Consider the following 24,955-nt stretch of genomic DNA (forward strand, 5'->3'; position numbering starts at 1 on the left):
AGACGATAATGTACTTAAGGGACGTAGTTGCGGAAATTGATGCGTAATGGACCGCTAGTCGTTGACATACCCAACGCTACGACTGATACGTAATTAATAACATAAACATGTACTTGGCAGAGAATTTATAATATCGAAGAAAATATGTTCTATAATTATTTTATTTTTATCACAGACTATCGACATGGCTGGACGAGATGGAGCAGCAAGTGCAGCAGCTGGCCATGCCGGCGCTGCGGCCCGACCACATCGCGCAACAACAGGACAAGAACGAGGTAACGATATATTTTAGCCCTTCTGGACCTCTTAGACAAGTTTGAAGTTAAGCATGATGTTATATGATAGCTTATACGGAATAAAATACCAAGAACTTGTTAAATTTTTTGTCCGCTTTAATATTACCTTAGTTTGACCTTAGTTTTATAGCTATACGAGAAAAGTTAGTTTGGATTGCTACAGATAAAGTTATCCGAAATAGTTCCTTATGCAAGAAATAATATGACAAATTATGTCGCGTCTTTTTATAATTTACATATAAATAAATTGTATGTACACACGTACGTTTTAGCGTGTACGCACGAAACGACGACATATCCCAAAGTAAATTTTTCGCGTGTCGCTTATTTCGAAACATATAACTATAATGAAACTGTCACATACACTATTATTAGTGAAACTGCATTGTGTGTTCCATACATTGCACGATTCTAAATATAAACGAAGTCAAAAATTCCACCATGAAATTTAAAATCATTCTAAATATTACAATATTTTCACAATAATAAACAGATGTTGCAACAATCGATCGCCGGCCACAAGCCACTAGTGGACAAATTGATCAAGACGGGAGAGGCGCTCTGCCGTCTTTGTGGGGAGGAGGACTCCGCGAAGGTGCAGGACATAGTGGAGGGCGACTGCGAGCGGTACAACGCGCTCCGAGCTGAGCTCCGGCAGCGGCAGCAGGAGCTGGAGCAGGTAGGATTGACATACGCTTGACATTGGGGATGAATGCGTGAGATTAAGTCTCTTGATATTGATAATGTGTGAATGAGATTTGTAGATAATTTTAATACTTGTTGCAAGTCAATGTAGTTTTAGATTTTCAGGATGGATTTAATTTCACTTCATGGATTCTCCAAAGTTTGAAATGGCTGGCGTTAGACATCTATCTATTTGTATGAATTAAGTTATCGTCAAAAAAAATTAAATTTGAGATTCTGATGAGATAGATATTTATGTGTTATTTTGGCATAGATTTATAGATATGGTCCATCTAATGTGAAGATATTGGTATGGTATAATGGATAGGCAATTTTAGTAGAATAGGAGTTCTGTTAAAAGCCGTAGTAAATCGTTTGGTAGAGGTAGCCATGATGATATACTTAGCAATAGAGAAGTAAGTATAGGGCACTATGCCCCCTCGAACCCGTAGGACCTGTCTGTAAGTTTGTCCTGGACCTTCTGGCCGTAAGGTAGAAGTGTTTAAACATTCCTACCCCCTCGAACTCGTAGTCCCCACCTGAAAGCGTCATTCAGGTCCTTACTGCCGTAAGGCCGCATGGAACATAGTGCTTCCCCCCCTGGAACTTATAGCCCCCATCTCAAAGTGTCGTCCTGTCCCCAGGCGCTGCAAGAGTCGTCAGTGTTCGCGGACAAGCTGGAGGGCATGGTGCGAGCGCTAGCAGGCGCCGCCGAGCAGCTGCAGCGCGCCGAGCCCGTCTCCGCGCACCCACACAAGATACAGTACGTACACATACATATGCATACATAAATACATACACTCATGAAGACACACACAAACGCGCACGAAGGCACATAAAACCACACTTACACACACATACACAAACATTGACAAACATGTACGCAAACACACACATCTTAATTACGCATTAGCACCTATATACACGTACACGTACATAGCAACCAGAGACAAAAATAAAAATACCTACAATGATACCGAAAAAGATATAGACACGAAGACCGATGTGTGTAAAACACGCAGACATAAGAGGGGGTTAGTTAGAGAAATAAATAAGTCCGCATTATATAAGTGTGCATATGCGCTTAGTTCGAAGTGTCGCACACCACGTGTATATAGAAATAAAGAATTGTATCTTTATATATTTCGTTAATATGTATTACACATGCATGTATAACGAAATTAGGATAAAAATAGCTTTCTCCACTCACAGCCCCACACTAGGATTCCCTGTGTCGTAAGTGCCATGTATACACACATAAACAAATACACAAACACCCAGAAACAGACATCTAAATTCACCATTTAGATATCTGTCTGGCCAGGGATCGAACCCGTGACCCTCTGCACGTCAAACCGGTATGGTGACCACTCCGCCACGCAGGTCGTCTATAAAACTTAAGAACAGCTAGTCACAAACACAATCAAAATAACTACTCACACGTACAAAACCTTTTATATAAAAAATAAATGCTATTATTCACATTTATCAATTTTTCCCCATCCAGAGACCAGATCGAAGAGAACAACGCGCTGATCGAGGACCTGGACAAGCGCGAGGAGGCCTACAACGCGGTGCAGCGCGCCGCCTCTGACGTCATCAGCAAGGCCAACAAGAGCGACCCCGCCGTTAGAGACATCAGGAACAAGCTGGACAAGCTTAACAAGTTAGTAATAGTACTTGAATTAAATATATTGCTTACATTATTTATATAAAATGTAAAGGGGCTTAGTAAAGGTGAATTTGTCGTAAATAATAATAGTTTTAAAAAAAGGTAGAACCCGTTTGACCGAGGAGCAAGGCTGTCGTAAGGAATGCCAGGGCCTGTGTGCACCTAATAATTTGGGGGTCTGGGGGATAGAAAAACTTTAGGGAGGGAGGAGAGCAGAAGAAATTAGTCCAATAATTTGGGGGTGTGGGGAGGGGGGAGAGACAAATTTTAGGGAGGGAGGAGAGAAGAAGAATTTAGTCCAATAATATGCGGGTTTGGGAAGGGGGATAGAAGAACTTTAGGGGGGGAGAAGAGCAGAAGAAATTAGTCCAATAATTTGGGGGTCTGGGGAGGAGGGATAGAAAAACTTTTGGGAGGGAGGAGAGCTGAAGAAATCAGTGGGTAAAGTATATGATGAAGGAATATATTGTATTTTTGAAATCCCTTTTGTTTTAAAACGTGTGACCGTTGAGTTTTAAAACGTGTGCCGCTTCCAGGCTATGGACGGAGGTGCAGAACGCGACGGCGGAGCGCGGCCACTCGCTGGACAGCGCGCTGGAGCTGGCGCGGCGGTTCTGGGCGCAGCTGGAGGCCGTGATGGCCACGCTGGCCGAGCTGGAGGACACGCTGGCCGCGCAGGCGCCGCCCGCCGCGCAGCCCGCCGCCATACAGGCGCAGCAGGTCGCGCTGCAGGAGATCCGACACGAGATCGACCACACCAAGCCCGAGGTGAGTGCCGGCTGGACCGCGTGGCCACGCTGGCCGAGCTGGAGGACACGCTGGTAGAATGTTATTAGTAAATTAACCTTTCAAGCCTTAACTTGGCCAAACAGAACGCGATTTTGATCACTGCGCCAGGCTGAACGCCAGGAGTTAATTCTGACGTCACTTAGTTGTGTTACACTGAGTATTACGCGGTCACAAAGAGCGCATACGCGTTCGCGTACTAAACTGCTAGCTCACTATTTCTACCTAATAACAGCACTGTTAAGCGCTGCTGTGTTCTGGTTTGAAGGGTGTGGTAAGAGAGACATACTTTTCCGAGGCGTCCAAGCTTAGTCCTCAGGGGTAGCGACGCATCAGTGGCCGACTACAGGTAGGAATATTTAATCCTATCTGGAGTTGATTATAGATGCCCATGGGCGGCAGTAACCACTTACCATCAGGTGGATTGCATGTTCGTGTGATATTCCTGTATTATTACAAAAAAAAAGACGCGCTGATAGAATATTATTAGTAACTTAACCTTTCTTAAGGCTTGGCCAAACACAACGCAACTTTGAATAACACGCTAGGCGTAAGCCCTAGGAGCTAATTCTGACGTCACTAAATTGTGTTACACTGAGTAAGTATTAAGCGGTCACAAAGAGCGCATACGTGTACGCTCGTATAGTCCGCGTAAAACTGCTAGTCCGCTGTGAATATAGAAATGAATCATGTCGCCATAGCAAATTGTATGACTACACATGCTCACAACAATTTTAGAGCGGACTAGCAATTTGACGCGGACTATACTCGTACACGCGCACATGTGGTTTCACTATTTTTTTAAATTTATACTAGTGACTATTCTAATATTATAACTATGTGCCCAGGTTGAGAAAGTCCGCAAGACCGGCTCGACTCTCATGTCGATATGCGGGGAGCCTGATAAGCCAGAAGTCAAGAAGCATATGGAAGACCTGGACAGCGCCTGGGACAACATCACCGCGCTCTACGCCAGGAGAGAGGAGAACCTTATTGACGCTATGGAGAAGGCTATGGAGTTCCATGATACACTACAGGTAAGCTGAAGATTTTTTTAAATTTTATTATTTTAAAATGGCGAATATCTCAATGGCTGTGCGGCCAAATACACGCTCGTCAAACATTTTTTTGGCCAATGGCAAAAGTAGTACAAATCGAAGCATTCCACTATATTTGAAGGTTTTTTCATTGCCTTAATAATTCTGTAACTGATCAATGGTTACAGAAATTCTCTACATATTATCAAAAAATGTCGTTTCTGAATCACACTATCGAAGTTTTCTATATTTTTTTTTAAATTTTCAACTCCAATCTAAGCCTGACTTCATGTGTATCCCTTATCTCGCCCTTAAAGTTTCTAGTATTTAACACTGCTATTTTGAAGCAGAAGTAGAAGTGTTATGAAATCAACATCACAACATCTCAACATTTATAAATTGGAATTCCCCCCAGAATCTTCAAGAGTTCCTGGACACAGCTGAGGACAAGTTCTCCCGCATGGGCCCGCTGGGCTCCGACATCGAGGCGGTGAAGCGGCAGATCGCGCAGCTCGCCACCTTCAAGCACGAGGTCGACCCGCACATGGTCAAGGTCGAAGCGCTTAACAGGTCAGTGACATGTCTTACAATGATGTATGGTGAAGGTTTTCATAATAGTTTTATATTTCTCCCGATTAATATCGTTAAAATTATAGTACATTATAGAACACCGATTATTAACAGATGATATGAAAAATTGTAGAACAACTTTGTATCAAAAAGATTTCGATGCAGTAATGTGTTCAAAATGGCGGCTATAATTTAGTTTAAAATGGCGGACAGTTTGTATGTTTTTCAACAACATTTTTACAAATTTGACATCCCTATGTTTGTGTCTATAAAATTCAAAACATAATATATAAGACAAGATTTTTTGACTGTGACTGTTAAATAAAATTTATTAAAGTAGGCACTGTAGCAAATTAAATAAGTTGTTTTTAACTATTGTCTTTTCGTACCTTACTAAAATACTTTAACCTTCGATACCTTACACACCGTTACGCAATTCACGTATTCCCCACAATAATGTGTACTAATCTATTTTTCTATGCTATCCCTACCCGGGCATCGAACCGCCACACCAGGAGTCTAATGAGGCAAGAACGTCTACCCTATACGTGTGTATAGCTTCTGTCCTGTTACCGTTGTGTTGTTATGTGTAGATTTGTGCTGTTTTTTTTTGTTTGTTTTAGTACTTATATGTTTTGCCCCTTTTAATACTAATTTATATTTATAATTGTGTCTGGAGGCACGGCAGTGCCAACGCCAAGTCGAGCAAAAAAAAACAAAAAAAAAAATCACGGCCGTCTCGAAGCAATGAATGAAGTATTTTTTATGATAGTGCGCTGAGTATCGACAAACATGACTAAAGTCATGTGACACGATAGGTGTCAGTTTCAACCACTAATGCCCGTGATTTCTAATCGATCTATCCAACGTTTTTGTTATAAAAATCGAAATATTACAATTTCTGCCGCACTAACGTATATGATCTCGTTTTCGTATTATCTTACGTATAATTAGAGTTTCGACCTTTTTGACTTAAGCTTACCAAGAAGTAGCTTATGTTTGACTCGTTATTCTTCTATATTTGATTTTGAATTATAATAAACACGCCTTTAGTAACATTTAAACATAATTTTATAAACTGGCTAACTTGTAGGTTTTTTTACTAATTTCCTAATTTTAGTTTTTTCAATAAGTTATTAGCTTACTTCTTATTATTTGTCTTTATGTTTGTTTCTTTGTATGAGCTATATGAATATTGTTTTTGCGTTGTTCTTGTCATATTTGGATTTTTTCTTTTGAGCATTTTATGCAATGTTTTGGCGAAATTAATAAAGCTTGCTTATTAAATGACATTTATTTAGTCCATATGTTTATATTAAAAGTTATAAATTTTTATTTAAAAATATAACCAATATCTTTCGAGGAGAATCTAATGCGAATATACGTCCCTGTAAAGCCTCATTCTATATTTTATAATCATTATTATTATAGTAATTTATTTTTGAGACTTATGTGATGTCACTACTATACTGGTTTATTAAATAGAATGTTTTACTAATATTATCGCCGAATTTATACATTTTATACATACGATCATCTTTAGTGTCGAAAATTCGATCCAGTTGCGACACTTCATAAAATCTTTTTCATACGTCACGCTCACAATATACTATTACCACAATCCTATTTTATTGCAGCGTTTTCAAACCGCCTTATTTACCTATGTATCACCCACCACCTGTTTTTGCAACGTGTGCAAGCCGCCTTATTAACATCACTCCCCCACCAGGCAAGCAGCGGAGCTGACGGAGCGCACGTCATCCGAGCAAGCGGCGGCGATCAAACAGCCCCTGACCGAGGTCAACGCCCGCTGGTCAGCACTGCTGCGCGGCATGGTGGAGCGGCAGCAGCAGCTGGAGCGCGCGCTGCTGCGGCTGGGGCAGCTGCAACACGCGCTGAGGGACACTCTAGCGTGGATACAGCATACCAGCGATACGCTGGATACACTTACGCCGGTACGTTGACAGTTTGTCTCTTAATACGGTCACCTCAGAGTTTTGTAAATTTGTTCGTTTCGAAATATGGTATGATGATATAGTCCGCGTCAAACTTCTAGTCTGCTCTAAAGTTGTTGCGCGCAGGTATAATTAGCATATACTCCGTAACGCAGGGACACACTAATGAGCTATGTACACGTGGACGAGAGCGGCTAATGGAAGGAGCCGAGCGTTTTTTTTTTTATTATTTCTGAAAATCACCCAAATGTTATTAATATATACAAAGTTGATGATGATGATGATAAGTATAACCTTCAATTGAAGATAGACATTAAATGTTATCGTGTATTCCCAGGTGGCAGGCGACCCCCAGATCCTGGAGGTGGAGCTGGCCAAGCTGAAGGTGCTGGTGAACGACATCGCGGCGCACCAGGCCTCCGTCGACACGCTCAACGAGGCCGGCGCGCAGATCGTGCACCACGCCACCGGTACGCACACACTGACAAGCACTCACACACATCGCACATGCACACACACACGTACACACGCGCACACACACACACACACGCACGCACGCACGCACGCTTATGTTGACACACAAACCACACGTACATACAAGTACAGAAATAAAAAGGCACGTTCTCACGCACTCTTTCGTACACAGAGAGGCTATGGTACATATAATGAGTAAACTCGCAAGTACATTTGGACACGTAAAACATATACTTTTAATTTTGGCATGTGAGCTATAGCTGTTATAAAAAGACTGAATAACACTTTATAAACAATGTAATTGTATCGTAAATTTATAGATAAATACGTTAAACATGTCGCGTTTCCATATTTTTGTGTTTTAGCTTATCACAAGTCCTATCAAATATCGTTTCAAACATTAAAAGATCGAAACCAGGAAAACGACATTAGAAAACAATTTAATAAAAATAGTAAGTTTAATTTATATTGTGTTCATAAATAATATATCCTTATCATCCTGTCCAGACGAGGCAGGTGAAACCGCGGAGAAGCTAGCAACACTGAACAGGAAGTGGCGCGAGCTGCAGCAGAAGGCGCGCGACCGCCAGGCAGAGCTGGAGGACGCGCTTAGAGAGGCTCAGAGGTACGCATTTCGAAGGTTTTAGCTAACTACGGAGGGGAATGTTTTATAGTTTTATAGAGTTTCATATCATATCATAATCTTTATTGCATCATGCAGTTATCACATACATATAACGGTATTACAAATTTTGCTACAGTGGCATGAAACCCTGTAAGGGTGTAGCAATTTAAATTAATTATAATTAAACATACTAAGCTAATGTAACAATAATTTAAAATTTTCAATTAGGATCTGTTAATTTTATATTTTCGTATGGTGATACCTAGCTCTATAGTTACAATTTTAAATGCATTGCTTTTTTAAATGCATGCAATGTTTGTATGTATGTATGGATGGATGAATGTATATATGGATGTATGAATGAATATATGTATGTATGTCTTAGGTCCCCTGCAGGTCAAACGGCTTGACGGATTAAAGATATGAGTTTTCGTCCGAGTTTTAATCTTTGTGGTAGTAAAATAGACTATATATAGAATACAGGCAACAAAATTATCGATGAGAGCATTTTTTCCCATTTTCATTTAAAGATTTTAATTGGGAATTCGAATTCAATTTATTGGTAATTCAATAGAAAAGTTTTTTTTTATAATATAGCAGACGAGCAAGCAGTCCACCTGATGGTAAGTGGCTACTGCCGCCCATGGACATCTGTAATCAACCCCAGATAGGATTAGATATTCCTACCTAAGGTCGGCCACAGATGCGCCGCTACCTCTGAGGACTAAGCTGGAACGCCTCGGAAAAGTCTGTCTCCCTTACCACACCCTTCAAACCGGAACACAGCAGCGCCTAACACTGCTGTTATTAGGCAGAAATAGGTGTGGCGGTGGTGCCGCCGGAGTCGAACCACAAAGGGTTCTACCACCTTCATATAAAAATGGTAATTTTTGTACAGCTTCAATGCTGAGATCGGGGACCTGCTGTCCTGGCTGTCGGAGGTGGACAGCGTCATCGCTGCTTCCAAGCCCGTCGGCGGACTGCCCGAGACCGCTACCGAACAACTCGAGAGATTTATGGTTTGTATTTAATGTTTTTATGTATAAATGATATAGGCATGGGTTTTGACTAACACACCCACTATGAAAACCAATTTTATTTAAAAAATCTGACTAATGTTTCATACCTTTTCCTCTTTTGCTTTTTTTATGAAATATCATAAAACACAAAAAACGAAACGGCCCTAATACCTTAGGCTTTTGATTAACCCAAATAGTTTATGGCCATTTGTGTAAAATTAGCCTATCATTTTACAAGTTGGATTTTTTTAAATATGAGTGGATAATTAAAGAATTTTAATTTAATCCCGAATAATGTTACTTTTTTATATAATTACAGTATTTCTGTATTTATTCCGAATACCGTTTTTTATTAATATTTCTAAACTAATTCCAAACAATCTTTTCTATTATTATTTGCACGTATATTCATTAACTTTACATTCGAGTTTAATAATGAATTTGATTAATGAATCATCGCATATTCACAGGAGGTATATAACGAGATAGAGACGAATCGTCCGAAGGTGGAGGCGGTGCTGCAGCAGGGCCAGGAGTACATCAAGCGGCAACAGAAGCCCAACCCCACCTCGCAGCTCCACCTCAACCTGAAGAACCTCAAATCTAGATGGGACAATGTCACTTCGAGGTCAGTTGTGTTGACTGCCAACTTCTTTCTTCTGTCTGAAGTCTTAGAAATGTGTGTGGCGACTTCCCGCTACTCGACAAGAGATGGCTCCACGAGTATTATGAATCACGCTATAGAAGTTTTTTCAACATCTATTATACATACAAGCTCCAAATTTAGACTTACAGCGCGGTCGCTCCCGTTGAGAAAGTATTAAAAAAATATTCGAAGAAAATATTTTGATAAACGTCAAAATTAAAGTTTTCATGAGTAGAAACTTTTTTTATTACTTATTATAATCTAGGAAACATTTTAATTTGATTCCTATCATTATTTTATCCTTACGGCGCTTAGTCATGTAATTATATTTAAATCGTGTTATATTTTTTCTATTACATTAGTAGATCAATTTATAAAGAGCATAGTTGCACCATTAAATCAAATAAATCAAATTAATGTTTTTTATTCAAAATAGGTTCTTTACAGAGCACTTTTTGAATGTAAAATAAACTACCACCACTTCTCAAGGTGTTTCCTTATTTCTACAATATATGCCAATTGTATCACTTTTAACCCGGACACCTTCAAGCGTCAATTCACTGTAACTTACTGGTAAAAATAAATGTAAACAGAGCATCAGATAAGAAGATCAAACTGGAGATAGCATTAAAGGAGGCCACGGAGTTCCACGACGCCCTGCAGGCCTTCGTGGACTGGCTCACCAGCGCCGAGAAGACGCTCACGTCCGCCAAGCCTGTGTCCAGGGTCATGGAGACCTTGCTCAGTGAGTTGGGATTTTTGATTAATGGTTACACTTGATCTTAAGTGGGTTTACCTAATGGTGCGTATTTTTTTACTCAACGCGTAGGGCCATGTGTTAAAAGCGTCCTTGCACCGAGTTTGCATACATACATACACACTCTTGTATGTATGTACGTATGGAATAATGTATATATGTTATGTACTTATTTATAGTCCGCGTAAAACTACTAGTCCACTCTGAATGTAGAAATAAATCGCGAAATAAATAAATTGTATGACTACACCTCGCAACAACTTCAGAGCGGACTAGCAGTTTGGCTCGAACTATATCTATGTATGTCTCATTCTTTGGCATGCCCTGCAAGTTAAACGGGTAGACGAATTTCAACGTATGAGGTGTCGGATTCGTCTAAATTGTGGGAGTGACATGGCTATATTCTAGGCAGTCAAGTTTTCTTGCTTTTTTTTTTGCAATAATTTAAAATTTTGGAAACAATTAAGCTTCGATGACCAGTCATTGAAGCTTAATGTGAAAATTTACTGAATGAATGTAATAAGAGCCAGCTCTTATTTCATTCATTCACTAAAAATCTCTTTTACTCCCCTCTTACATAGGCGTTATTGCGACCGGCTATTTCATTCGTTCACTAATTTATCATTCTTTTTTAGCCCAAATCGAAGAGCACAAATCCTTCCAAAAGGAGGTATCAACTCACCGCGAGACGATGCTCCAGCTGGACAAGAAGGGCACCCACCTGAAGTACTTCAGCCAGAAGCAGGATGTCATCCTGATCAAGAACCTCCTGGTGTCAGTCCAACATCGCTGGGAGCGCGTGGTCTCCAAGGCCGCAGAGAGGACCAGGGCGTTAGACCATGGGTTCAAGGAGGCTAAGGAGTTCAGTGACATGTGGTAAGTGTTAATTATTAAGTTTCGTTTGATTTGATACGATAACCTTGTGTAATAAATGAGGAATACAATTTTTTTACAACAGTATAACTCTATTTAACTTAAAAAAAGATAATTGTAAAAGATAGAAAAGACGATGACAGCGTAATTCAGTATTTGTTTAACGCCATGTCTTATCGAATTTCACGATGTTAGTGTAACAGTAAGTAATTGGTTGTGTTCTTCCAGGAATAACCTCATGAACTGGCTCAACGACACGGAACAACAACTGGACGAATTGAACTCTGAGCCGACAATCAACGACCCGGAGAAGATCAAACAAAGGTATACATCATTTTCAATATTAAATAGACTTTAAGAGTTTCCACTCATGGAAATCTCTTGTAAAACCTAATTTGCATTAAATAATCGCTTTTAATAAATAAGCATACTAATTAGAGGCAAAGAAACCTTGTTCTTAATGTAATCATACAAATATTTAGTATTCGACTCTTTTAAAGATGATGATGAAGATATTATATTATCAATCATATTACTTTGATGATGACGGTAACATTTAACAGTTACACCAATAAGATAACTAGACACCGCAAGTTTTCAACATTTAGACGGTGATAACAAAATATACATATATTTAATAATGATTCTGATGATTATAACTATGATGAAACATTTTTCTATTCAGGTTGAGCAAACACCGCGAGTTCCAAAAGGCCCTAGCGGCGAAGCAGCCCGTGTACGACCAGGCGTCGAAGGCGGGCAAGGCGCTGAAGGACAAGGCGCCCAAGGCGGACGAGCCCACGCTGAGGACCATGCTCGCGGACCTTAAGACCAAGTGGACCACTGTTTGCTCGAAGGCTGTGGACAGGTGAGTGGTCAATATACTCATACAACATCACCAAACACAACACATACATATATGCTGCAAAGGGCATACAAAAATACAGAAATGAGAGATAGAAACAGGTGTAAAGCTAGAGATACAAAATCCAAATGGGATATTATGTAGCTTACTGTAGGTACGTTCTTACGCCGAGGACTAAAGTAAAGTCGTATGTACACTTGGATTTTACAACATGATACAAATTAGAATACATAGCTATATGTTTTCTGCAAAACTAAAATTTATTCTCTTTTATTAAATAAAAGTAGCATAGTTATTCATTACTATTCTTCTTGATAGTAAGTGAAGGTTATTATGGACATGTATAAATAACCACAAACACGTTGTCACACGTGTGTTGTCAAACAAATCAAAACTTGGAAGTGCCAGTAGAGAGCCTTTTAAACACTGCAATTGAAATTTTAAAGATGTTCATAAGTACTCTACCTGTAATATATATTCATCGTCCGTTACTTCACAACAGCGTTTAACAATTATTACAAAGTCAAGCTGATGAAATCGACTCATGGAGAATTCTTATTAAACCCTTAACCTTACCTTATTTTTTTTCTAATTGCACAGACAACGGCGACTAGAGGAGGCGCTGCTCTACTCCGGGCAGTTCAAGGACGCGATGTCTGCGCTGCTGGAGTGGCTGAAGAAGCAGGAGCGGCAGCTGGCCGCCGACGCGCCCGTGCACGGGGACCTCGACACCGTCATGGCGCTCATTGAACAGCATAAGGTAAAACTATTTATGTATGTTAAGAATAAGTTTATATTTTAATTTATTCTTTTATCTCTATGAACTATTGTCTATTTATTTGTGACGTTTAATTTCAATGTCACATAAAAATGTTTTAGTGGAATAAAAAACGTTAAATGTCGTTTCTCTATTTACAGGTTTGTTTATTTATTTATTCATTTATATCATTTTAATTTTATTATTGTACATAGAATATAGATTAACAGAATAAAATATCTATTTACAGAACAACAACATTAGTTTTTTTTCCACAAGAAAGATCACTATTATATTTATTAGACGGCTCTTGTTGTTGTTCCAGAAAAAATGACAGCAGCGCCCCTTACCGGGTTTAAATATATATTATAATTCATTTAGCGCGCTTACGTTTCTCGCCACATATCTCGTTCAATTTAAGTAAAATAAACTACTTATTTATAGTTTTCTTTTATATTGTTCATTTTATTTTAAAAGACCTGGAAAACCTTAACTTGTAGTAAATTATGTGGCTTTTCAATAAATGAACAAATAATTACCATTTCACTCCCATTGTAGTATAAGTTTTAATTTATTTTCGTGATGCTCATATTTGATATTCATTCCAGCAATTCGAAGAAGACCTCCACTCGCGTGAACAACAGATGCAGTCGGTACTGAAGACTGGAAAAGATCTCGAAGCAACGGTAAGTACTTTGTATATTGCTTGACACATGACACATTAAACCATTGTTAATCAGGGAAAAAGTAGAATGTTTCACCTTTATACAAATGGTAGGTATAGGTAGGTATATGGTAGGTATATTCATATAGTCAGATTCATGATTAGGTGTCCAAAATGTACAAAAAGTGTTGACCTATCAAGAAAATACGTTTCAAATGGTAGTTTCCTATTTTTAACAATATTAAAGTAATATAACAATAATAAAATAATAATCTAAATAAATTAAGAACAATTCACATTTTCTAATATTCATATTACCTCAATTTCGTTCCATACAGTAATAATAATAAAAAACAAGGTTTATGATAGAAAATTAAAATGTGATAATGGTAACGCAATCGGAAACCAAAACATTTCTTGTGCCGTATATTTTATGTTTCGTAGCTGATGTATGAATCAGACTATACAAATATAGGTTTATCATGAGATTAATAGTTATAGTCAATAAAAGAAGTGTATTACAATTTATTATAATTGCGTTCAACGCTATAACGTTATTTTTAATGAATGTATTTAATATTTGACTCAGCAAACATCGATATTTGATAACTTCTGCATCCTACTAATTGCCAAATTTTGATCGTAGACAAAATTAATTTTGAACTAATTTGAATAATGAATGATTCGGATCGTTCAACTGTACGAAGAACGATATAAGACGTGATGTTTGGGTCAGGTGCCTGCGGAGGACGCGGGCAGCATCAAGCAGCAGTGCGCGGAGCTGAAGCAGGCGTGGGACGCCGTACAGGCGCTCAGCGAGAAGAAGGCGCACAAACTGGAAAGCGCTCTTAAGGAGGTAAGCATGTCACGTATTTGAATGATTGAATGGCTCATCAGGTCATTTTGCAGGTTATTTTTTGGTATTTATATTATTTAAATTAAGGTATTTTAAACAGGAGTAATAAAATTGTTAAGTCGCAAGAGTTAACCAATTAATGTCACACCTAGTGATTTTTAGGTTTTAAAACGAATGTAGTTTGTATTAAATTTTAAGGAAAAAAAAGTGCCAATTGTACTTTTAAATTTTGAACTTGACTTCCTTTAAATTTAATTGAACTTGATATGACATGACAAATTACGGTATATCATTGGTTTTCTCCAACAATATTAATTTTCGCTAATCAACGTCAATAGAAAGACTCCATCTCCGCCCCCTATTGTCATAGACATATAGCTGCCAAATCAAACATACAAGTTTCGACCATTAATCCATTTACCCTTTCGCAGGCGGAACGTCTCCACAAATCCGTGAACATGTTGCTCGAGTGGTTGTCGGACGCTGAGACAAAGCTTCGCTTCGCCGGACAACTGCCCGAAGGAGAACATGACACTCGACAACAGTTGCTCGACCACGAGAGATTCGCTAAGGAGTTGGCAGAGAAGCGGCGAGACAAGGACGACACTATCGCTCTCGCTCACGCGATCCTCGCGAAGGCGCATCCCGACGCAGTGACTGTCATCAAACACTGGATCACCATCATACAGAGCCGGTGGGATGAGGTGAGTGCACAGTTAGTGTGGTTGTAAGTAGGAAAAAAGAAAATAAATGTTCAAGAAAACAGGCAACCTCGATCATGTAGAACTGATGAAATGTAGTAAGTGTACTGTTATGGTTGTAACTAGCTTACAGCAATCGGGCAATCATGATCGGACAGATTACCTGGGATGAGGTGAATACACAGTTAGTGTGCGAAACTAGGAAAAGAAAGAAATGACTAAGTTATTATTACGAGTAATACAATACTTTGTCAAGAAAATAGGCAGACTGAAGTTTTACGATGATTCGTAAAGAGTTGGGATGAAGTAAATAGTTAGCGTGGCTGTAAGCGGGTAAACAGATATGAGTGGAATGCTTTGCAAAGGGGTGAAAAGGACAACAGCATCGCTCTCGCTCACTCCTTCAATTTTATTGGACGTATAAGACAGGATTAAAAATAATTAGGTTTGAATTAAAATTATTCTTTCAAATAAAGTATTTTCTAATTCAAATAAAATAACAGATTACAAAGTAAATGTAACTTTTCTTTGTTCAAAATTCAAGGACTAAAAACAATACTGCATTGATAATAAAAATCCCTGAGACAGCTATCATTAATTCACCGAAATCTTTGAAAATAATCTCTTTATGTTATCTTCACCTCGCTGATTTAAATTCGGTAGATTAAAACGATATAATTATAAACAAATATAGTTCTATAAGCTCTTATCGCGATAAATTTGTATAATAATCTGAAACATGTGATTTTTTGCGTTCAATCGATGTATTGACGATCTATTTATAATGTGAATTGGACGCGTAATTCTTATGTAATTAAAATAAAAAATATATTTTACAATATTTTTAGTGACGTTTTAGTTTAGTTATAGATAGTTTGTTGTTTAGTTTTTTGGCCATATGATTGTGTTTTTAAAGTAACAAGATGAGTGCTCCATATGTAAATAAACCGCGTAAGCTCATGGTGTCCGTGTTACCAGTTATACGGATATTTAGCAAAGTTTCCGCTGGACAGGTATAGTTTTATTATTTTTGGTTTATAAAAATATTTGTTTAATTATTTTAAAATAAAAAAATATGTAAAAATAATATATAAAACAGGTTTAAAACACTTATGAAAAAATAATTACATATAATTCATCATCAATCTACGGATTCTAAATTAGTTCACTCTCATATAAAATCGTTTATAATATTTAAATATATTAAAGAATGTAGGTTCGTATTTAAATTTGAAAAGTAATTTTCTACACTCAACAATTAAAAGATTTACTGCGCTGTGTTAATGTCATGGATATAAAGATGAATAAGCTAAGACCAGAAAAAATAAATAATATTTAGTAGTCTGCCTGACCAGAGAAAGTACCCAAAACTCTTGGTATGTTAGACATAACCACTGTAGCAAGTCTTATTATTTATTTAATATTATTAATATACGTTATTAAAATTTGAAAGGTATAGTAACTAAGAATCCAAAAAAATGGTATTCGAATTTACTTTCGAACAAAAGATATGTTTATTGTTAGGGTTGATTACAATTTTTTTAATGAAAAGTAACGATTTATTGTGACTTTCCTATAAAAAAGATAATGATTATGGTAGCGGGCAGTGCATTTTTATCATTAAATAGACCCCATATTACTTGTTTATTAAAATTTGTTGTCCAGGTGTGGCAATGGGCGATGCAGCGCGGCAGCAAGCTGGAGGCGCACCTGCAGAGCCTGAAGGACCTGGACCTGGTGCTGGAGGAGCTGCTGCAGTGGCTCGCCGGCCTCGAGAACACCCTGCTCTGTGAGTATAGCGGAAGATGTGGGGGGTTTCCGTCGCTTGATAACAGATGGCGTTGCGTGTATCCTGAATCACGCTGTTAAAACTTTTTAAACATTGTAAAAATTTTACACAAAATATTTTGAAACAGTTTGATGTAAACTTTGGTTGCAATTAAAATATGCTTATTTGTGATTATGATAATGGCCACTCCACTGTTTTGATAATCACACCTAGTGGATCACATTTAGCCAGAATATAGCACGTATAATTTTAGTATATAAGTTAGTAGATAATTAGTATATAAAAGCCACGGCTCGACCCTGGACATACAACTTAACATGTTTAATAATTTTGATTTCTGTCTGTCAGGAATTGCGTCAAAGATCATCTTCGAGTCACAGTTTACTGAACTTATTCTAATTGCACTATTACCACTATTTGTAAATATTTTTCTCTTGACCAATCCGAATTGGAACATTTTGGTGGAGTATGCTTCAAGGTTTTACTAAAAGTACAACATTTGGATATATAAAAAAGTTACATCTATTAATATTTCGTGTTATTTCACAGCACTTGAATCAGAACCCCTACCGGAGTCGATTGAGTTGCTGGAAGGCCTCATCGAAGACCACAAAGACCTCATGGACCACACGCAGAAGAGGCAGAACGAGGTCGACCGGGTCTGCAAGGCCTACCAGGTAAGTTGTTTGACAAAATTTATAATTATAATTTGAAAAAATATGTATTGTTAACAATCTAATATAATAAAATGTGTTGTTAACAATAAATATGTATTGTTAATAATCTAATAAGATTAATTATAAAAAACTTTCATTAATTTATTTATTGGCTGAAAACGCAAAAATATATTTGTATCTGAACCTAGACTTTCAAAAAAGTTTCTAAATTTGATTATTGTGTAAATATGACTTATTGCAACAAAATCGTAATATCTTTAGTTTAATCACTCAACTTTAACATCACAGTAAGACTTTTTTGTCGATTTTTGAACATGATAAGCTACATAAGGTTGTGTATTCCCAGGTGAAGAGCCAGAGCGTCGGGCGAGAGTCCACGCCGCGCAAGATGTCCGCCAAGACCGCCGCGAAGGGAGCGCCTGGGTATGTGCTGGTGTTTTATCTACCCACTATAGCTTTTGTCTGCTAAAATTGTCTGAAAAATTCCACGCTAATCATAGGAAATGAAGGCTTAATTGCTTGAACGATTAGGGTATTTTTGTTGCAGAAACAATTTAAAAAAATTATCATGAATTCCTAACTCAGTTTTGCAGTTTTTTATTTGGGTCATTATTACTTAGCTTTAAACATAACCTTTTCGATTAAACAAGATATGGGTTCCAATATATTTAAAAGAAATTTAATAATTTTATATTTACGTTTTTGGGGAAATGCATGTATTTTAAAACGGGTTTTTTTGATATATGAAGCATATTTTGGGTGCATGCAATATTAAATTATGCAGTTTTGGCAAACAAAAGCTATCGTGAAGTATATTTGTGTAGACACGTTGTCTATGTGTTATACCTATCACTTTCACTTCATTTGTATATTTTTTCTGTTAATATTTTTGTTTTGTACATTTTGTTTCTTTCTTTCATACGCATTGAACGGATACCGAGGTGATATGATAGAGAAAATTATTTTGGCATAACAAACATCTGAAATTTGTTGATGTTGCAAATTATGATATAAAATGTGTTTACATTTTTTTATGAAATGTTATATATAAATAATTACCTTGAAGCATATAAAGATGTATATTAATATATAAAAAATAGAAAAAATATAGTAAGATACATTAAAATCGCAAAATAAATATAATTTTATAAAACTCAATTAAAAAACATACTCTGTATCCGTTCTTCATACATATGTTCAGTTGTTCTCATTTACATTTTATGTTGTCACGTGTCGCACGCTCGCTCGCCGCCATCTTGTGACGTCATTGCATGGTGCACGATGGATTTTGCATATAGCCGCGGATCCCAACACGACCTGCACAGAGAGAGGTCCGTATCACCGGACTATTACGGAACTAGGCGTTACAGGTTTGTAGTCAGATTAGTCCTTTTTTTGGAAAAAAAAAACACCTTTTGATTCTCTTTTGTTTTTTGGAAATTTTCTTTTAGTTTTTGTTGAGTTCATTTTTTTAATTTGAAATGCATTGAAGTAACGAATCAGTAAATACAATAAATGAATGTCGCCGCCATTTTGTAATAATCTATCCGCCATTTTGTTGAAATCTTGTTTTGGCGTATTTTTTCTTTTATGAAATATCTTTTCATTTAACTTTTACTGATTCATTTGTTCAACACTTTGAAGTATTTATTTCATTTTTTAATTTTCATTTGTTCATACAATCATAATTGCTAAATACTGGGATATTAATGTTCATTAGGCTTATATGTGTTAATTGTGTACATTTTTTGTCCGAGAATGATACCTTTTACACTAAAATTGGATATTTTCCTTCTTGTCATTCATTAACAAAAACAAACTACGAATTTAGAACGTCTCCCGTTTATAATTACATATCTTATTTAATTTTGAAAAAGTTAATAAAAACAAACGTTATTTTGGGTAATTCAATTTCGAAATATGCAACGATAATATGCATTCATACTTAACATTAAGGTTGATATTAAAAAATAAAAAATAAACATATTACCATCTATTCGTGATATCATTCTCGGACGCAACAAGCGACGTAGCTCCATCCCGCTCTAACATGTGTAAATGTGGCTTTCTGTCTCGTCTATGTCACTCGCTTCGCCCACCCGAAGGTCCCGGATTCACAGTCGAAGTAGGAGAGGAAGGTTTGATGTGGTTTCATTACTAGGATTGTGTACACATTACATTTGTTTTGTGTGTGTGTTTGTAGTTGTGTGTCGGGGAATACTTCAAGATATTTTTTGTTAGACAAAATAGAAGAAGGTACAAATAAAAGATTTTTTCTTACATACTTTTGTACGCATATAAATATCGAATGTGTACATTTTATCTAAAAAATCGAAATCAACCTATATTCTGCTGTGAAATATAAAAATAATATTAAAATTTCTTGTACCACATTAAGAAATTCTTTGGCTAATAAGTTAAATCAAATTTATTGAAATCTTTTTACAAATGTTTTATCTTATTTATTTGAAAAAGATACAATTTCAAACAATTTATAATGTATATTCAATAAAATATGATAATAATTGATACACATTTTATTGAGTATACAATATGGGTGTGAGGATCAGTGTTAAAAAAATATATCTTAAAAATATATTGAAGTATTTTCTAGAATATAGTGTGTTATTTAGAAGCTTTTAGAAAAGTAGGCATTTAATTTTATTTATTGCGCGGGTCGTATAAATATGTATTGAAACTAAGACATCTACATTATCCTTGGTTAATTTTTTGGAAGTTAAAATTCGTTATACCGCCTTCAACTTTAAAGAAACAATGTAGCTGTAGCCTCGCTATTTAATTTACAAAAAAAAATATAAAATTAAAAAAATATATATTATTTGCCTTATAAACTATTTTAATTGATATTTGTCTTATTATTTTATATACATTATATATTTAGTTCAATTTACTTTGATCACTTCAAACCTTTCTTATTTATATCTAAATCTTACTAAAATTATTATTAAGATAAAGCTATTCAATCTTAACTAGTATATTAAATATTAAAAGTATATTAAAAAGAAAAAAATAATTTCTGGATGCAATCATTATATTTATGTTTAAGACGGGGTTTCCACATTCATTTGCTTGTTATGTAGCTTGTAATGATGCTTGCATGCTCTGTGTGGCTTGTGACGTGCTTGTATTTGATTAGTTATCGAATTCGTGCATGTTACAGCATGACCGCATGACCATATTGCACGTATTATTGTTTATTTTACCATATCTAATATAATATAGAACGTATTTTACAACTTTTTCATGACTTTGAAGATCATTTAAAACTAAAGGATTTTTAAAAGTGAAAAATATATATTATTTCTAGAATTAGTCGAGAATTCGTAAATACGTTGGGACCATTCTACTAAACGTACAAAATTAAGATAATTAGATATTATGTGTCATATTCTTAAAATAAATAATATATGTGTATACTAAAGGTGAATTATATATATTATTATTGTATAGCGTATGGCCCTTTTAACTTGAACCTGGGGAAAAATCTATTAAAAATGCATTTTTTCAATAAATTGAAACATTTATCAAATTAGGTCGTGGTTTTTTATAACGAAGGTTTAGTATTGCTTATTTCGCACTGTATTATAACCTAACCTAACCTCACCCTGCTGTCATCAAGAAACAGAGCAAGCTATCGGGGAATTTGGTATATAATACGTACACCGCTTGTATAAAAGGTATTTTAGATAGACTTTTTAATAACAGAGAGGTCATAGATAGCCCTTTCTCCTTTATAAAAGCTGTGTAATGTTTAGGTTTAAGGGCTATGATAGGCAGATATACTAACGTAGGGCGTTCTTGCTTAGTTTTTTATTTGGATTTGGTTACAAATATCCATACAACAGCGACCACTTAACATTGCTCGCTCGATAGTTTTACAATTTTTAAATATATAGGAATATTGTACCGTAGATTGATAGATGGTCGGCGTGTCAGTTGAAATGCACGTACGTCTATGAAAAACTACTTTCATAGTATCTTAGTAACCTAACTTAAATTGGTTATACATGTAGATGAACTGTAGCTGTCTTGTTAGCTGGACTACACGTCTGTTCGGAACTTCCATACTAGAAAACTATCTTAGTAATCTAACCTAACCTAAACTAACCTCACCGCTGCTAGCAAAACACCGTAGACACGAAATGGGTTTGTTTTCAACGTAACAAGTAGCTAATAACATCACAGACGTCGAAGCCGCCAGAAATGACACTAACGAAATGGTTTGTAGCACTTTTTATTGCCAGTTCACAATATATGCGACAATAGAACAGGTGTTATGTATGAAGTAATTCTCTTGTTGTATAAATAAGAAAGGCGATTGCCTTTATGTAGTTGTCATAATATCTTACTACAAAATATTGTTGCTTTCATAATTTTCATAAAGACTTTTTTATAATCTTGGATTATAAACAATAAAGTCTTCTTAAATGGTCATGAATATTATTCTATTTTATAATATAATTTAAAATTATAGAGATCAACAACAAAGGTACAAGCAATTAAATAAAGTACATTTATAGCGATTAAGCGATTAAGAATAAAATAATTAAATTACATTTTAACCGACTTCGAAAAGGATTCTGTATTCGGCTGTACGTATTTTTTACACAACACCTGTTCTACGGTCGTACAATGTAACTAACAGTGGAGCTATATCACCGGACTAACAGCGTGTCGGGCTGGGTTTGTATCCCGTGATGTGTGTTACATTATCCGTGTGCTCCAGTCGCGTGAGCCCCGGCCGCGACTCCCCGGACAGGCTGCCGCACTACGGACCACGGTTCCCGCCGAAGGGAAGGTAAGGGATAGATAACTTATTAATAACCGTTTTACGTACAATCGACAACATAAATGAATTAAGACATTTGTAAGTACTTTAAGAAGTACATTTGGCAACAGAAATGAATTAGGACACTTATGTCTTTACTCATTTTATATGACATATTAAAAGAGGTATTTTACATGAGATTGTAACACTTGTAACGCACATTTGTAATGATTGTTCACAAAATGTTACATAATTTTTTCAACACTTGATTGAAATTCAGATATGGTGCAATAAAAATGGTGATACACAAAACGAGATTGTTATATTTGTAATATTTCATATTACATTAAATTCTTTTATTTTAATACTAAATTAATAGTTAACTATTTTTATTACATACGTGTACATATTTTGAAATATAACGCTAATATAATATTCAATTCATAATTTATTGTCAAAAATGTGTAATTTAAAAGGTCTAATTTACTTTCACCTGTCCCGCTGTCTGTCTGTAATGGAATCATGCAAGATAAATTTATTTTAATTTATTGAAAACATTAAAAACAATCAGCGTAATGTTTTCTACTCGAAAAAATATTAATAAAATATGTTTTCTTAATAATACTATGCATTTATGTTGTCGACTGTACGTTTCTGTGTACTCTGCCTATATGGCCTTATCATTAAATCATTCGATTGGTTCTGAAGATTTGGATCAACGCTTATTTATGTTCCTTTTCCTCCTTTATTGTGTCTTGAGTGTTTGTGATATTTCTGCTTTATACTTGCATTTTTATATACAATGTTAATTTAAAATACGAATGAGTAGTTTTTGTATTTTGTGATATCTTGAAACGCATGAAAAATGGACAAATTCAAATGTGTTTTTCTAAAAGACCAAGGTATTTCAAATAAAATTATTAATTTCAAACAAATATTCATTTCATTTTGTAATCAGAAAACATTTTTTAAAATATAAGTTAATCATTGAAATGAAATTAAATGTATTTATTGCAAGAGCGCAGTTAAATATTGTAATTAATGTAAATATTTAAAATTAATAATATTTAGGTATTTAGATTAATTATTATAATAATAAAGAATTAAGAAGCTTATAATAAAGAAGGTGATTATCAAACATCACCATCTTTATTAATAAAGATACAGTATGTGTCGATTACACACTTTATATTTCTCTAATATATTTATACTACTTAAAAACGGCTAAAATGTTATACAAAAACTTGTGATGTCTATATTCCTTTAAAAAATAAAAGTGCCGAAAAATACCGGTTTATTGTATGGGAAGATACCCCTAAATATTCAAATTTATTTTATTTTTAGTATTTGTTATAGCGGTCACCGTTATGCAATTATGCATCCTCTGTAAAAAAACAAGTGTTTATATATTACGATTCCGGATATAGAGCCCTGTGACAGACGACGAAGTCTTAGTAATAGGGTTCCATTTTTACCCTTTGTGTACGGAACCCTAAAAATATTTACCTCTTTATCTATTACTCTTACGCGGTTGTAACCCAGTCTTATCCCACGCAGCAAGGGCGCGGAGCCGGAGTTCAGGTCGCCGCGCGTGAAGCAGCTGTGGGACAAGTGGCGCACCGTGTGGCTGCTGGCCTGGGAGCGACAGAGACGGCTGCACGAGCGTCTCGCTCACCTGCGCGAGCTGCAGCGCGTCTCCAACTTCAGCTGGGACGACTGGAGGAAGCGGGTGAGTTCATATGCTGGTATATTCCTTCTCTTTTTCATTCAGGAGATCTGTGAAGGCTGTACGTATGTTATAAACAAGCGATATATTCAATTGTAGGCATACCTTAGATGGAGTTTCGATAATTATTGCCTCCTCGAATTGTCATATTTGGATTTTAAGTAGGTTAATCATTGATAGAAACTTCACACTCAAAGTGGTTAGTATTCAAATCTGAACAGTACAATGTTATATAATATCCCTACCAACATAAATCGTACGTACATCTATTCTACTTAAATGGACTAAAAAGTCTAATTAAAATTATTTATTTATTGGTCTCTCTTTTATTGTTAAAATTTACAAACATTTTTTTTGTGTGAGGTTAACTGGTAATTAAATCCGTTTACTTACTAAATACTATAGCCCATAAACTCTAAAAAGATCTCATAAAGATCCCTCACTGCCACACTCAAACTGAAATTCTCTACTGAACAATTTCTTAAATGAGCCATTCTTCCAGTTCCTCAAGTTTATGAACCACAAGAAGTCCCGTCTGACGGACCTGTTCCGCAAGATGGACAAGGACAACAACGGCCTGATACCACGGAACGAGTTCATCGACGGAATCATCAACACGAGTGAGTATTCATTCATTCTTCCATTCATTCACTTTTTTTTTTCTTTAGTTTTTGTTGTTTTACTATAGAGTTCGAAGCAAGTTGTAAATTAGGTAGCTTGTGTGATTTTTAATGATT

General features: G+C 36.0%; 1 protein-coding gene across 12 annotated transcripts in view; it reads left to right on the forward strand.

Annotated features, from left to right (window-relative positions):
• The window catches only part of shot (dystonin-like protein short stop), a 383,469-nt gene that overhangs the window by 341,500 nt on the left and 17,014 nt on the right, over window positions 1-24,955 (forward strand). For 11 of the 12 annotated variants that reach the window (XM_073091892.1, XM_073091894.1, XM_073091890.1 and 8 more), the window contains 28 exons: window positions 176-275; window positions 790-975; window positions 1,625-1,743; window positions 2,488-2,646; window positions 3,189-3,420; window positions 4,287-4,475; window positions 4,891-5,045; window positions 6,775-7,000; window positions 7,338-7,470; window positions 7,982-8,099; window positions 8,998-9,118; window positions 9,589-9,746; window positions 10,358-10,509; window positions 11,157-11,397; window positions 11,623-11,718; window positions 12,080-12,262; window positions 12,860-13,019; window positions 13,625-13,702; window positions 14,417-14,536; window positions 14,968-15,240; window positions 16,903-17,026; window positions 17,576-17,703; window positions 18,050-18,126; window positions 19,002-19,073; window positions 19,809-19,841; window positions 22,451-22,522; window positions 24,050-24,221; window positions 24,721-24,838. In XM_073091892.1, the coding sequence (XP_072947993.1) occupies window positions 176-275; window positions 790-975; window positions 1,625-1,743; window positions 2,488-2,646; window positions 3,189-3,420; window positions 4,287-4,475; window positions 4,891-5,045; window positions 6,775-7,000; window positions 7,338-7,470; window positions 7,982-8,099; window positions 8,998-9,118; window positions 9,589-9,746; window positions 10,358-10,509; window positions 11,157-11,397; window positions 11,623-11,718; window positions 12,080-12,262; window positions 12,860-13,019; window positions 13,625-13,702; window positions 14,417-14,536; window positions 14,968-15,240; window positions 16,903-17,026; window positions 17,576-17,703; window positions 18,050-18,126; window positions 19,002-19,073; window positions 19,809-19,841; window positions 22,451-22,522; window positions 24,050-24,221; window positions 24,721-24,838 (3,995 nt within the window). The remainder of the gene's footprint in view (window positions 1-175; window positions 276-789; window positions 976-1,624; window positions 1,744-2,487; window positions 2,647-3,188; window positions 3,421-4,286; window positions 4,476-4,890; window positions 5,046-6,774; window positions 7,001-7,337; window positions 7,471-7,981; window positions 8,100-8,997; window positions 9,119-9,588; window positions 9,747-10,357; window positions 10,510-11,156; window positions 11,398-11,622; window positions 11,719-12,079; window positions 12,263-12,859; window positions 13,020-13,624; window positions 13,703-14,416; window positions 14,537-14,967; window positions 15,241-16,902; window positions 17,027-17,575; window positions 17,704-18,049; window positions 18,127-19,001; window positions 19,074-19,808; window positions 19,842-22,450; window positions 22,523-24,049; window positions 24,222-24,720; window positions 24,839-24,955) is intronic. The other variant, XM_073091886.1, reaches the window with a different exon arrangement.

Source organism: Epargyreus clarus, unplaced genomic scaffold (genome assembly GCF_041222505.1).
Source record: "Epargyreus clarus isolate Ecla_fem2 unplaced genomic scaffold, WU_Ecla_fem_2.2 ptg000035l, whole genome shotgun sequence".
In the NCBI taxonomy this organism is placed as follows: domain Eukaryota; kingdom Metazoa; phylum Arthropoda; class Insecta; order Lepidoptera; family Hesperiidae; genus Epargyreus; species Epargyreus clarus.